The sequence below is a fragment of the Bactrocera oleae genome, chromosome 3 (genome assembly GCF_042242935.1).
Source record: "Bactrocera oleae isolate idBacOlea1 chromosome 3, idBacOlea1, whole genome shotgun sequence".
Classification (NCBI taxonomy): domain Eukaryota; kingdom Metazoa; phylum Arthropoda; class Insecta; order Diptera; family Tephritidae; genus Bactrocera; species Bactrocera oleae.
This window is the reverse complement of record NC_091537.1, coordinates 85,849,333-85,864,161: the sequence shown is the minus strand read 5'-3', so window position 1 is coordinate 85,864,161 and position 14,829 is coordinate 85,849,333. Positions and strand designations below refer to the sequence as shown.

The 14,829-nt window shown below is 34.8% G+C and overlaps 1 protein-coding gene across 2 annotated transcripts in view; it reads right to left on the bottom strand.

Moving 5' to 3' along the window:
• Positions 1 to 363: 363 nt before the first annotated feature.
• The window catches only part of LOC118680282 (inactive dipeptidyl peptidase 10-like), a 37,186-nt gene continuing 22,720 nt past the window's right edge, over positions 364 to 14,829 (bottom strand). Inside the window, exons 6-16 of one of the 2 annotated variants that reach the window (XM_070107114.1) lie at positions 13,702 to 13,976; positions 13,233 to 13,401; positions 8,218 to 8,331; positions 7,606 to 7,729; positions 6,323 to 6,437; positions 6,076 to 6,190; positions 4,977 to 5,968; positions 4,439 to 4,743; positions 2,432 to 2,536; positions 1,266 to 1,431; positions 364 to 900 (exon numbers count right to left, since the gene is read on the bottom strand). In XM_070107114.1, coding sequence (XP_069963215.1) covers positions 2,486 to 2,536; positions 4,439 to 4,743; positions 4,977 to 5,968; positions 6,076 to 6,190; positions 6,323 to 6,437; positions 7,606 to 7,729; positions 8,218 to 8,331; positions 13,233 to 13,401; positions 13,702 to 13,976 — 2,260 coding nt within the window. In that variant the 3' untranslated portion in view covers positions 364 to 900; positions 1,266 to 1,431; positions 2,432 to 2,485. Of the gene's footprint in view, positions 901 to 1,265; positions 1,432 to 2,431; positions 2,537 to 3,609; positions 3,892 to 4,438; positions 4,744 to 4,976; positions 5,969 to 6,075; positions 6,191 to 6,322; positions 6,438 to 7,605; positions 7,730 to 8,217; positions 8,332 to 13,232; positions 13,402 to 13,701; positions 13,977 to 14,829 lie in introns of those variants that run through there. The other variant, XM_070107113.1, reaches the window with a different exon arrangement.

Genomic DNA, 14,829 nt, shown 5'->3' with positions numbered 1-14,829 from the left:
AAAGTAGCTAGATGGTAATTTCGTTCTAAATATGGAGCCAACGGCACAAAAAATACATATAAGTGGGAAATTCTTGAATGAGAGATGTACCACGAAAGTATATGGCAGCACATATATAACTATAATTGATAATATTTAGTGTTATTAAATACTATTAAATACTATTAAATTTCAATGAAAGCTTACACAATGGCAGCAAATAAGGAGAGCTTAACGAAAGCTTTTCAGAACATAATAATAAAGATAATAAGCAGAAGATTAAGATGAATTTATTTAAACTCATCTTTAATACCTTTTAAAACATTTAAAACGTTTTAGGCCGAAAAGTATATTTCCCAGAATTCAATAAAACAATCACAATAATTTTCAGATATTCAAAATTTTTTATTTCACTAACCCAATCAGAGCTCCGTGTACTCTTTAATATGCGCATTTAATACAATTTTTAAAAAATTACAGTTTTAGTAACAAAGATTATAGCATAAGTTAGTATGTATACCATATGTGTATGGTGGAATACGAATTTCAATATTAATATTTCGAAAAAACTTTTGAAACATGATTTTTGGAATACTTATTCATAAATTGCACATATTTTACCGAATTAGTTCTTCCACCGATAATTAGGTCGGTATTTCAAGAGTTCAGTCACAAGCGCCGCGTATCCCTTATGAGCCGCCTTAACGAGTGGCGTTGCATCGTTACAGCGTTCTCTATTTACAAAGACGCTGTTTTACAACAACACCGTATATATGTGATCGTGTCTCGTTTGTATGTCGAACCAAAGTGGTGTAGCACCCTCTATTCGCTACATATCGGAATTGGCGACCGCCGTGATGAGCAAGGATAGCACGTAGCGATAGCCGTTTCGTGCGGCTGTGAAACGGGTATGGCGCGATCCTGGTGGGAGAGAAGACAAGAGAATTAGTACTTAAATTGACGCTTTTGCCTCCTTCGCTCTAGATATGCTAATAGGGTTTCCTAATTTTTAAACATTAAACGTCAAAATATCAGCTTTAAATAACAGTACAAAACTGTTATTAGGTAAGTTTAGTTAAAAAATTTTTAGTAAACTTTACTGATCTTAACATAGCTTACATAACCTTAACGTATTATACGGTAACCTAACATAACTTAACTGTGCCTAAAATTATTATTTACCCGTAATAACGGAGCTTAATTTCAGTACTGCTTAATTCAATTTCATTTCATTTTAAGTTTAATTCCTCAATATATTTTTTTTTCCAATATAATGCTCAACTTACCACCAATTTCGTATCCCTAATAGCACCGGCTTTTATCAATATTTTACCGCATCTAAATAGCCACCCTGTGCTAACGATGTCACGCCTACGCGCGTTATGAATTAAGATCGCCGTCTTGCTCAAGCAATTCCAACACACATTGGGTATGGTCATCCGCAGCTGAAAGCTATGAGAGGTATGGTGCCAAATACAAAAAAAATATATTTAAATAGAAAATTATAACGATATTGAGCAAAGAAACAATTTAAAAAAATGCTCACGAAAGATTTTAATTTCCTAAACGTTCAATAATATTTATACTCTCGTAACAGGTTGCTACAAAGTAGTATAGCCTTTTTTACCTAACGGTTGTTGGTAACACCTAAACTAATGGGTATAGGTATAGAGTTATATATATACAAATGATCAAGGTGACAAGATGAGTTTGAATCCATGAGATGGTTAATGCTGCAGATGGGCGGAGCCTTTGTGGGAAATCTTTTGTCTTAGGAACTTCAGGACCAATTTCTACCAAATGTGATGTACGACATTGGCCCGGTATTTTTGTGTTCTTTTGTGAAATACTACTTCCAATATATCAATATTTTGAACTCCCTCTTAATATTTCATTTTTTATAATATAAATCAAGCACCAATAAAGGTATGGAAAAAAACCTTTAGCAGATAGTACCTCAAAAGTTTGCCACCTCACGTTTAAAATAAAGTCAAATCGAACCTAAACTTTTTTAGTACCCAGATAGCGAAAATGAGGATCTTAGTGCCAACAGCTGATTTTTTACGTTAAATATCAGTAAAACTCTAAGGAATATAAGTAAACTTCAGGGAGAATATTTTTCTGATAATAGTGCTCGTGTTTTAAACCGGCGTAAATCTTATCCCTAATATACTGCATTCTGACCGCCTGTGGGATGCTTTTCTCATAGGCCTTATAATTTAAATTTTGTTGAGCTTATGTCTCATTAAACTCATATTGGTTCTTTAACGAGCGCTTTTAATATTGCCGATTATTAATTGTGGATTATTTTAAAAATTATATTAAGGCAGCAAATTTTTTCGATTTTCTTGCAGTTTTATATAAATTTGATTTTTCCATGTCCAAATTGTAGTATAAATTCGAAACTACTCAAAATAAATCATAAAAAGTATTCAAAAGTGTTTGTGTATACCTTCAGGTGCTTTTGATTTCTCCACTACTAGTATTCAATGGAAATTAATCGATATTAAAGCATTTTCACAATTTTATTGCTTCTGCATATCGATTCGGGCGGCACCTACATGGAAAAAAGAGTGACAAAAGTAATGCTAAGTAAATTTTCAGTACAAAAAAGTATATATATGAATATAAAAAACAACATTTATGTATTATTAAGTTTCACAAATCCATAAAAAATAACTGAACCAAGCTTCTAAACTGCGAAGCACAGAAAACAAAGAAATGAGCATAATTTTAGGCGCATCGACAGTTCAAAAACACTGAATGCTTTACAAAATAGCGAAACTTAGTAACAATAACTAATATTTAGCAATTAAAATGTGTTCTAAATAAGCAAAATCAGCTAAAAATTATATAGGCTAAGTTCATATTTTTCACAATAATTTTTGAGGTTATTTGTATTCTCTGTTATGCATATGTGCGTTCTGAAATGTAGTTACGTCTTTATGTAATTTTTATACTTTAATTAAAGTGCGTGTGTATTTTCTGCTAAAGAAAAAAGCTTACTTTAAGCGCATAGAGCTTTTTATAAATCACAGTACGGAAAATCACATAAAAGCGCATAATCGATAAGGTTTAAATCCTTAATCCTCCTTAATTTAGGCAACATATTGGCCTGTAAAAGTTCCTCCTAACTCAAGATACCTGTTGTTATCAATGAATGTATTACTTCTAAATCCAGAGTAAATTTGAAACTTAGGAAAATATGTTAACAACTTTTGAGTAATGTATACACTTTATAGCTTGTTGGTTAGCTGTTTGGAAGACCTAGCGAATTTCTTTTGATAATACTTGTTAATTGAAACCAATAGAACTATATGAGAGTATCTACCGACTAAAATCGAATAGTAGAGTTTTGAAACTATGACCACGGGTAATAAAACTCTTTCTTAGAAAGCTGACAGCATCCAAATATTTAGCGAACGAAGTAATTTCACAATTCAAGACAGAAGACAAACGAATATAAAATGAATAAGGCTTGATATTTTTCCTTAACACATTCTCTCTACTTCTCTCTACTCTAATTTAATCACTATAATAAATGTTTTACTTGCTTGAAAAAATATAAACAAACATAGACACCACAAATATTTCTATGCACTTGAGTTTAAGCTGCGCCAGACAGATTGAAACATTTATATGTACTTCGAAATGCAACAACAAAAACATCGACTGACATCAAAACACAACGAGTATGAGACATTTACATATAAAATAATCAGCACTGATTAAAATAATTTCGGATACCTTAAATAATGAATCTCACATACACGATACCAAACGTGGCTTTCGGTATGGGTTTGTGTGTGCGATGATGACACTCGCATAACTGCACGTTTAAATGTTTACATAGAGACTATGAAAGTCTAAGAAATCCGCGGAATCTGTTTGATTACTCAGTTGTTGCTCAAGCTGGATATTCGATTTGGAGGTTATGAAACGATTGTGAGAGGAAAAATAAAAGTGAGTAGAGGTTTATTTTAAACAAAAAACAAAATATTAATTTAGAGTTATATTGGAAATAAATTAAACAAAATTTTACAATTTTTAATATCAAAATTTAGAAATAAATAGAAAATTTAAAACAAAAATAGTTGAAAATTAAATTAATTAGAAAAAAGAAGGTTTTTTAAGTGCAAAAGTGTGAAAGACAAAGACAAATATAAAAACAAAGATAGATAGATAAACAAAGATAGTGATAGTCATAGCAATATATAGTTATTGTAGTAGTATGAGTGTTCCAAGAAAAGGGGAGAAAAAAGTCTTTATTTAAAAGTATTAGACAAAAAGTGTGTTTGTTTTTGAGGAGATTTGTTTAAAAGTTAGCAAGGGGTATATAATATATATATACAAATAAATAAGCGCATCATTGTTAAAGCAAAAGTTCAGTGAGAAAATATTTTACAACTAAAAAATAAAAACAAAATTATTAAAATCGTATGGAAACTACAAAACTCACCAGCTTCTTAAAACAATCCTCGAAGAAACTCGTCATTGAGCGATAGAGATGTCGTTTCACGCCCGCCAAAGTATGTCCCTCAACGGGATAGATTTGCTGTTTATAGAGTACACCTTTATTGGTGAGCGCACGCGCTAATACCATTGACTGTTGCACATGCACATTGTCATCGGCGGTGCCATGCACCAAAAGGAATTGACGATCGCGCAAATTATCCACATACTTGGAGAGATCACCCTCCTCGTAGCCTTTGTAGTTGTCAGTCACATTTGGAAAGCTAAGATAGCGCTCAGCGTATGTGGAATCTTTTGGTGAGAGAAAAATAGAAAATGTTTATTGAAAAAGTTTAGAAAGCATTAAACTTTAAGTGTCCGTCCCAAATTTTTGAAAAAATAGCTTATATTTTTAAAAGTGGGTTATGTTACTTAAAATGCTTTGGAAGTCAGTATATAAATATTACTAATCTCTGCCAAAGAAATAATTTTGATTTGTCACCTACTATTATAACCTCATTACTCACATCTGCGTTACTACTTACCGTAAAGCTTCCAATTCGTCACCGGCGACACACTGATGCCGCACTGAAAGATCGACTGTGTGCCCGCCAACGCCAGAGCGGCCGTATAACCGCCATAACTCCAACCCCACACACCCATGCGACGGCCGTCGATAAAATGCAAATTATCACGCAAATATTCACTCACTTCCAGCTGGTCGGACACTTCAACCGAACCAAGACGTTTGTAGATCTCATGCAACAGCTGATAACCTTGGCCGGATGAACCACGCCCATCTATCTCAATGACTATATAATCCTTCGTCCCCGACAAATAAGTATTCCAGTCGATGTGCCACTTCTCCGTCACTAGTTGTGTACCCGGACCCGAGTACACGTGCAGTATCGTCGGATAACGTGTGATCTCATCTTCGCGCAGCACCGGCGGTAAATATAAACGTACCTGCGCATGATAGCCACCCGAAATCATAACCGGGAAAGTTTTTATCTGTGGCAGCGCGGTACGCAACATCTTCTCCTTCAAACGCGTATTATTCTGCACAGTCACTAGCAGTTCCAAAGCCTCGCTTTTCTTAGGTAATAACTTCTTACCATGATCGCCAGCATAGAAGCCTGTGAGCGCATAAACACTAGTCGTCGGCACCACTGGACCCAAGCATTCGATGAGCACATAACGCGCTTGCAATCCCAACGGAAATTTGGCTGTGTGATAGAGACATTCATTGGGCTCCGCATGCGCGTGTGATGTTTTCGGGTGTTTATGTTCCGGCGTCAACGTGGGTGGTGGTAAAGTTTGACGCTCCTCCGAGTCCTCCCAGTCGTCATCCCAAGCGGTCACCAGTTTCGGCGGCGGTTTGGTATGACCCTCGGCATTTTGGTAGCTGCTGCGCAATTGCGTCGGGCATGTCAAACAGTCGGGCAGCTGATGTGCGGAGCCATGTCGCGGTGGCAAAGCGGATACGCGATACAGGTGCTGTTGCCCCGGCATGCGTTCCGGTGTGCCCAGGAAGTAGCTGGAGAGAGAGAGAGAGAGGGAAAAATAAAGCCCGTGTATGAGCGCAGAAAATAGAAGGTGTAGGTGTAAAATTTCACAAATTCTATTGAGTAATCGAGTACTTACATCCAATTATTCAGCTGGTCCCAATGTAGTAACTCATTCACCTCGTATTGCCCGTGCGTTAGTGGTAGTACGCGTTTTTTGGCCACATGCACGTGCACAATATGTCGGAAGTAACCTAAAGAATGGAAAATAAATCAAAAATTTGTGTTTACTTTTCACTTTGTGGAAAAATGAGAAAAATTATGAAAGCAAAGCGGATGTGGGTTGTGTGTAGTGACTGGATTGGAGTCAGCGTTTTCAAACTCACCGGAAGCACCGTCACGCAATGGCGATATGGCAACATAGGAAGTTGCATTCGCTGCAAACAATGGCACCGATACTGTGTCCACCCAACCGCGTCCATCGCCGCTCACACGATGCGTCTGCGTTGGTCACGAACATTATTTTTCCAAACATAATAGAGTGAAGTGCAGCCAAGTTCCAAGTAATAAACAAAATAAATCGCCAGGATAAACTTCAGTAGCATTATATTTTGATAAATTACACTTAACAAGCAGTGACACTAAAACTAACACGGGCACACATTCTGCTACATAAGTACTGTCGCACGATTGATGGTTGATCGATTTTATTAAGGTTATCGGGAATTTAAGTTGGAAGTCGAGTATATTTGTAGGTTGACTTTGGTTAAACAAAAGGATTAAGTAAAATTGAAGCCACCCTTGTTCCTTTTGGAATGTCTTTGGTAGTTTCCTGACCAAGTACCAGACCGCTGTTACATCTGCCTCAAGAGTGTTAATAATGTTCACCATTGGACTTAGCTATTCTTTTATTTTAGCTATTCGTTCTATGATGAATTTATGACCTAACTTACAGGGTCTGTTAAATTTGAGACATAAATTAAAGATTGATGAAGTTAAGAATGAAGTCGCTTTCAGTTTTAATTTTAGTTTTCGATTACCTTTGAAATAAATTAAAATGACAATCAAGTTCTCATACTAAGGACCAGAAGAAATAAGTCTTATTTTACAATTTTTTAGAGAACAACGAAGACTTCTAAAAAGATGTATACTACTTTCTTGATAGGTTAGAGGTCTTATGCAATACTTAATAATTTGCAATTCAGTTGAGAGCATGCTGTTAGCTAAGAAACACACCGAATATAATTATAAAGTCCTAAAGCTATCAAAGGTCTGACACATTTAGTTGAATTTTGTTGTTGGATCAGGAAGTTCCTAGGATTAATTCATTCAAATACGTCATCTATATGAGGTCATTTAAGTTTGATTGCTTCAGGTTGTAAGCGAATTTTTTTTGCATTATTATTTGTAAGAAACATTTTTTCGAGTGAACTGTCCAAAAACATAATAACACATTAATCTTACATTAAAATTCACCGAAATTTTCCTAGAGGGTAATTTCTGCTTATGACCGTATCATTTAGCACTCACTCTCTTTTTTTCTCTCATACTATTATATTACTCACTCACTTTCTTTCTTTCTCTCATATTATTACTCTCCCGCACCGTATCACTTAGCACTCGCTCTCTTCATTTCTGTCATACTCTAATGTATAGCATTTCTACTTACCTCAACGCATATAAACAGTGGACTCTTACAGATGCTGACCACCGAAATGTTCTGTGGACGATTCAACCAAACTACACAGATTTCCGTTTCACTCACCCAACTGGCACTGCTAAAGTAGTGATCTCTATGCGGTAGAATCAGTCACAAATTGAGTTGAAAGCAAGGAAAGAAATAAATGAAAGTTTGTGTTCGTATGAGTAATTGTGAGAGTTTTACTGATGCATTAGGTGAAGAAGTAACTATACAGTTTACAAGTATTTTGATGAGCCAATAGTTATTCAGAGTGGTGCTCAAATCTTGAGTGATAAGTTGATTATATATTATGCAAGTCTAGGCTATGAATTGCTCTTGAATTTTATAAGTTTATGGACTCTTTAAAACGGTCATTGTTGCCAGATAAAATTACAAAGCTATATTCATCAAAGTTATTAGAAGGAACATAGAAAAGTAATGTTGGTTAACATAACCTTAATGTAAAATGTTAAACCCTCGAAATGCTGACACTCAACAGGCTACCTAAATGCTTTGATTTATAATTTTACAAAAACGTCTATTTTTTTAGTTTTACATTTTTACTTGACATACTATATAGGTAGATGTTTGTGTACTTACTCATTTTGTAGTACTTGTGGCGGTTGTAGATCTCTTATTTTAATGTCCTCCGGATTATGTATATCAGCCACGCGTAGCTTTGCTATAGGATTTTGCGTGCCTGGTTTTGGATATCTGCAAGTGAAAATTTAAATACAATTTACACTTTTAAGCTACAAAATTTTTTCCAATATTGATATTAAGTAGTAAGCGTGATAAGGGACTCAAGATTGAGCTTAGCTTCTAGTCTTTGCTAAAAAATATATATTTCTCAAGCCTCCCTAACCTAGTTTTGTAGGAATTGAGATCAATTGTAATTATTAGTTCTTAAATTCGAATAATTGAGACTGACCATGTATGTAATGAAGATTACTGTAATTATAGTTATTCCTTCAAGAAGGTTAAGAAATGTTGCACAATCGTAATATTCTAAATTAACAATTACACAATAATAGTAATGTTAATTTTTATGATTTTAATTTCTGCAATTGTTATCGTTGTTTTAGTTTTCCTCTTGCGATTATATGTAGTAGTCGTAGTCGTAATATTTTTATTATCAGTCAGAACACTCTTAAACTGCTCCCAGCCGCTCACATTCCGAGCAATACTTCTTATTTCTTTTTCGAGCTTTCTGAATGAACGTCATCTGAAATGGGCGATCAACTCATTCAAACTATTTAAGTCCCCTGGTCTGGATGACATTATATCAGCGCAACTGCAAAGAGAGGTCACGCTTTTGTGCAATTGGCTGGCGCACATCTATGTGAATCTGCGTTAGATTGGGATATACATAATATTTGTGGGGCTGAGAGGTAGGTTAAGATTGCTTTTATCCCGAAGACTGGTAAGCGATCGCAAGGATTTAAGACCCATCAGTCTTTCATCTTTCTTATGGTACATAGTATTCCAAGAAATCAACTTTCAAGGGCACATCATAACTACCTTGCATACTGTTGCCTACTGACTTGAGAGAACCATAAGAAATAAGGTGTTTGCAATAAGCACCTTCCTCGATGTCGAGTGGGCATTTAACCACGTACTCTCGGATGTGATCATTAGAGTTTTGATTTCAGGTTTAATCGAACCTTATGCGTCTCATCTTCAAACTTGTCCACGATCTAGGAAAGAGCAAATTCTCTGCTGATATTATCCAGAATCACATACATACAAACCTACTTAAATATATGAATATCTCAGTACCATTCCATGCATGTTTGTATGTATTTAAATTATTATTAAAAGCCAAAGGCACGTGCTCATTGCGTATTTGAACACATATTCTGTGGTATTTACCAAGCTACACTATACAAAAAATGGATTTACTCAAAGTTCAAATGTATTAAAATATAACTGTTAATGTGCCATTGTGCTCGCAAATTATTTACATTATAAGCATTTTGCTCTCAAAAACCTTACATACAACAAAAATACACAAGTAAATTTATTCCAGTGTATACAAATACGCATACATATAAATATTGTGTAACTAGTGTGTTTATAGAAATGCTATTTCTGCAAGTTAAATACAATTTGAGTCAATGTGCACCTGCCAAGTACATGCGTAAACAAAATTCAGGCATATACATAACTTAGATATACATATATATTTTCCTTATTTATCTGCAGCTACAATTTAGCACTCACTTATAGAAATGCTGACTTAACTGTAACTTAATTGTCATTTAGCATTTCGCTGTAATGTAGCTCCAGCGCTCATATGCTTATTACGAAAACAAATTTATTACCTTGTTTTGCAGCATTCATTGCTTTGTCGTTTACACGTGTCGACATTAAAAGTCACTCATACGCTTCGTTGCACCGTATGGCACAGCCTACTTTAGTTTAGTGCTTTCATAAAGCTAATGAAATACTCATATACTTAGTTGGCGTTATAATTGCTTGCTCGCCAGTGGCGTATACGTCATACTTTTTGCACATTAAACATTTCAGTTATCTTTATTGACTTCGCTTGATATTTCCTCTGTGAATAGTATTTTGAATATGAATGAAAAATATCTAACGGTGTGCGTAGATTTTTGATTGAATAAGTATATTTTGTAAATTTCGAGGGAACGCAAAATTTTTCAAAATAAATCACCGATTATTGAAGCGCATTAAATTCTTTAAATTCACTATTTTTATTTATACATTGAATCTTAAATGTCATAAATCTGAGTGCTTATGAAAATGTATGCGGTGTTAATAAGCAGCCTCAAGTAAAAGTGTAACGAAAAGCCTTTAATTGCTGGTTTCGTCAATAATGGTACTTAATGACGCTGTGGCGGTATTCAGTATTATTGTATGGAAAGAATTGGGAAAAGTAGATGTGGGGTTTGAATGAGGGTTACAGGCTTTTACACATCTTTATATTAGTGTATGTATTCACGATAAAATTGCCGGCTTAATGTGTTGCTATATTTTATGGCATACTGCTGTAAGTTGAATGAAATTTGTGGAATGCATGGTAGTTTACTAATAAATAATAACCTTAAAGGATCACAATATATTATTGCATATAATAAACACATTATGTGGGTCATGTATGTTTATATATATGTAAACAGATTTAATTATGTAAATGTTATTGGTTGCTCTTAGCGAAAATGTCTCACTTAATTGAGTTTCCTTTTAATCATTTTCACACCTTATTGTATACATCTGTATATATTTACTTGTATTTGTATATATGTGGAACTAGTAGAGCTATTTCACTGGTAATCCTTTCACACAAATTGTAATCACACAAAGGTGTCTATAATTTAACACTATATACATACGTACATAGGTAAACCCACAGGCTTTCAAAGTATATCCGATGGCTTATACGATTTTGATAATTCGTGTCGAGCTCACCAGTAATTATTTGCTAACTATAAATGTGTGCATGACCTATCTTCAAATGGGTGTGACTTTAATCGAATTTCAATAAGCTAAGCATATTAAAATATTTCTCCACTACAGATGCCACCTGACCTCAAATTTCTATAACATATACTTAAGTACATTACACACATAGTTACATTCTTGTGTGATTACTTGTAATTGCAATTGTTAAAAGTGTGGTCTGTTGTTATATATGCTAGCTCTTGAAGTACTGGTTATTTACTTATGTTTTGTAGCGCCTCTCTTCTCTTGGTATTGAAATCTTAGCTTTAGATTCCACCTTGAGGCCTTAAAAAAATTGTGAATTTCATTTTCCAACTGGAGATGACTACAGCATCTTTATGACATAATTTTAGATCATAGAATTAGTAGTAAAAGTATACTTTTTTTTCTGAGATCAATAAATGTTACCACCCAGTATGTGATGATAAAATCGAGACGGTTGATTGTTTAAAACTTACTTGAAGGTAAATAGATTAATGACTGCTAAAATCAATCTCATACAGAAAAAGGTCTGTTTAAAAGCAAAAACGACAACCTCTTCGCACTTCTCTATCTTATTCCAGTGCTATTGTATGGAACAATATCATATACCAGATCACAATATTGCCTTTAGTAACTAGTTTTCCAAGTTGCTTTAGTGCCTAGAGTTCTTTTCTAATGAGTGGAGATGAGGCCGACAAGTAGAACATTTTAGCTTCACTATATCATTTTTAAAGCAGATTTTTTCGATCTCAAAGGCGGCTCAGCATTCACACTCATACCAACTATATATCCCGATAATCTGAAAAAGCTTTTCTTTGACCTAGTTACACTTATTCTACTACTATTATAATCGTTCTTGTTATTTTACTCAAAGTCTAGGACTCAACTTCGTAAACAAACAAAAAAGTTTTTACAATCCTTGAATTAAGTCGCCGATTGCTAATTAAGCTATATTGTAGGTAGTTTTTCAAAAATAACTGACCCAATGTATTCGTCTTTCATAAAGCTCTAAAGTATGTGTCTCTTACATATCACTAATTATTGTGGATGGTTTGAAATAAAATTTTTTGAGACTGTGCCGAAAATATTTCAGGATTTCGAGGAAAGTGATCCCATTTCTTTTTTCTTATTCAAAATTTAGACCTAAAGTAAATTGTTTCTATTTAACAATTTTCATCTGTTAACAAGGTTTCGCATATTACCAAATATTTTAGACAAAATTAAATATGAGGCCCGATCTGCTTATAAACATACGAATATCTTATATGCATATAAAAATTAAATGCTATTTCGTTATAGGTATACCCGCACAACTACCGAACCACAGCACGAAAAGACATGAAAATTTGTACAGTTATTCGTTTATTCCTGCAGAAGGAAGGTCCTGGCAGAGGCCTTTTTGCAAAATCACTGTCGATTTTCCAATCTATATGTGGTATATTAATTACAGTCGTGTTAGTTAAGCCAGCTACAGCTAGTTTCGAAAAATTATAATGCTTCAAGAATTTTCAGTTTGTTGAAACAAAGTTTTATAAGTGTTTAAATGAATTCGAATGTGAATTTAAGTATATATCGATATGCTTTGAAAAAATTTCGGGATCCCGAAAAATCATTTGCTATTTCGATACACATCAATTTCGTTGGATTATACTTTTGAATACTAAATCCTCGGAGTCCCGAAACCCCGAGTTTGGAATTTTTACTAAATGCAGTAAATATTTCATTTTATATACATTTTCGTCGGACTTTACTTTTAACTCTCCAATCGCCGAAAACTCGAAAAATCGGGATTGCCATTTTTACTAAATAAAGTTGTTGTTTTATTTCGCATCAATTGTCGTCAAACTTTACGTTTGTATCCCGAATCTCTGAATAATGTTGATATTTCATTCTACAACGAAATTCGTCAGATTTTGTTTTTGAATCCCGAATCCCCGGGATCCCGAAAAATGGAAGTAACATTTTTTGTTACATAAAACTAATATTTCATTCTACAATTTTCGACAGACTTTACTTTTGGGTATAGTTTCTATAATCTTCGTGTAACTTTGTTCATACATTCTCTGCTCCGAACACATTTTCTAAACTCTCATACTCGTGTAGTCTTTCTACCAATTCATTTGAAATTCAGATTGTCTACCACATAGTCACAATGCCGCTCTACTCACCTTAATGATCTGATTTCCGGATAGAGATATGCATTCGGATTGCCACCACTTGTTGTGCCATACCAAGCGAAATGTTGCTCCTGCACCAGCGAGTCATTGAACGCACCGTAAAGCATTAAGTGTCCGTTCTCCGAAAGCCAAATTGCATTATTCGAGTGCAGGATTTCCTCTACAAAGCACAAGAGGCAGGCAGCGGCAGTAAGCATCAGCAGCAAAGATGAGTATACCGGTGAAGAGGTTGATGGAGCAAGTGGTCATCGAAGAGCGTGTTGGACGTCGCATATTTTTGGAAAGAACGCAAAAACAAAAAAAAAAGCGGAAATTCAATTTTCGATTTAAATCAATCTAATCGTATGCGCAATCCATGAAAGTGAATGAATGAATTGAAATGAGTTACAAATATGAATAAAAAGCAAACCAGTTGGTCTGCGCGCAGGGCCACCAGCCAACAGCTAGTGCTTATACTCACCTTCATAGAGCCAATCGGGTATGCCGTTGTAGACGATGCCAGGCACTGCATCGCGCGTTATGCGGTACACATGATTGGTGGAGCGTGGCCCTTGGCAGTAGTAGATGTCATAGTTATAGACCAACACCAGCGCATTGCCACCAGTTATGGGGCCGGTGCTGCTGGAGGTGGTGCTTGCATTGTCTCTCTTAGCCGCTTGAGTGCTTACGAAGCGGGCATAGTGTAGATAGGGCCACTCATCGCTATGTGCATCGATTTTCAATTTGATGCTTTCACTGAAAGAGCGGAAAAAGTAGATAGAGATAATAAATGAATTTTGAAAAAAGTATGAACATGAGTTGTATTGAACTGGAGAAGTCCAAGCTACAGTTTGCCAGTCAACAGTTTGTGTTTGTTTTTAGTTTTTATTGTATATTTATTTATAGCTCAGTATATTTGCGGGCGTGTGCCGGATAGCGAAGATGAAAATACGGACATAGAGCAGCAAAAAAAATGATTATAGTTGAGCAGCTGCTTTTTAGTCCGTTTACAAGTAGATATGAATAGAAATTGAATAAAAGATTCGAAATAAGCCATTAGTTGAAAACACAATCTATGGTCAGTCTGTGATGGAATGGGTGGGAGAGGGGGTAAAAAGGTTAGGTAAAGCCGTGTCAGCACAAAAAGATAAAGAGGAAATGAAAGTTCAATTGAAATATCTAAGTTATTTTTAGATAAGGGCTACTCCAGGTAAAATGTAAATAAAAAAAAGGAAAAAACATCTCAACTAAGTTTATGTATATAGATGTAATATTTATATAATAAATTGAAGCGGCTTTTTTAAATATTTCCATCTATAGATTACTTTTGTACATAGATACATTGGAAGAGTCAGCAATGATTTTTTGACCACAAGACAGATAAATTTTAGACCATGGGACTCAAGCCATTTGCGAACATTGAATGAGGATCTGTTGTGAAAACCTTATTGAAGTAACTATTGTGATCTGTGCCGAATTTTTGGACTTATAAGGTTTGATTATCAAAATCTGTAAACTTAAGAAGTCGTCCTTATTATGTGGTATGTATTTTACTACTAATGGGGGCTAAAGGGTTTAGCTCGCGCGTCGATGTCTCCTAACCGGCTAC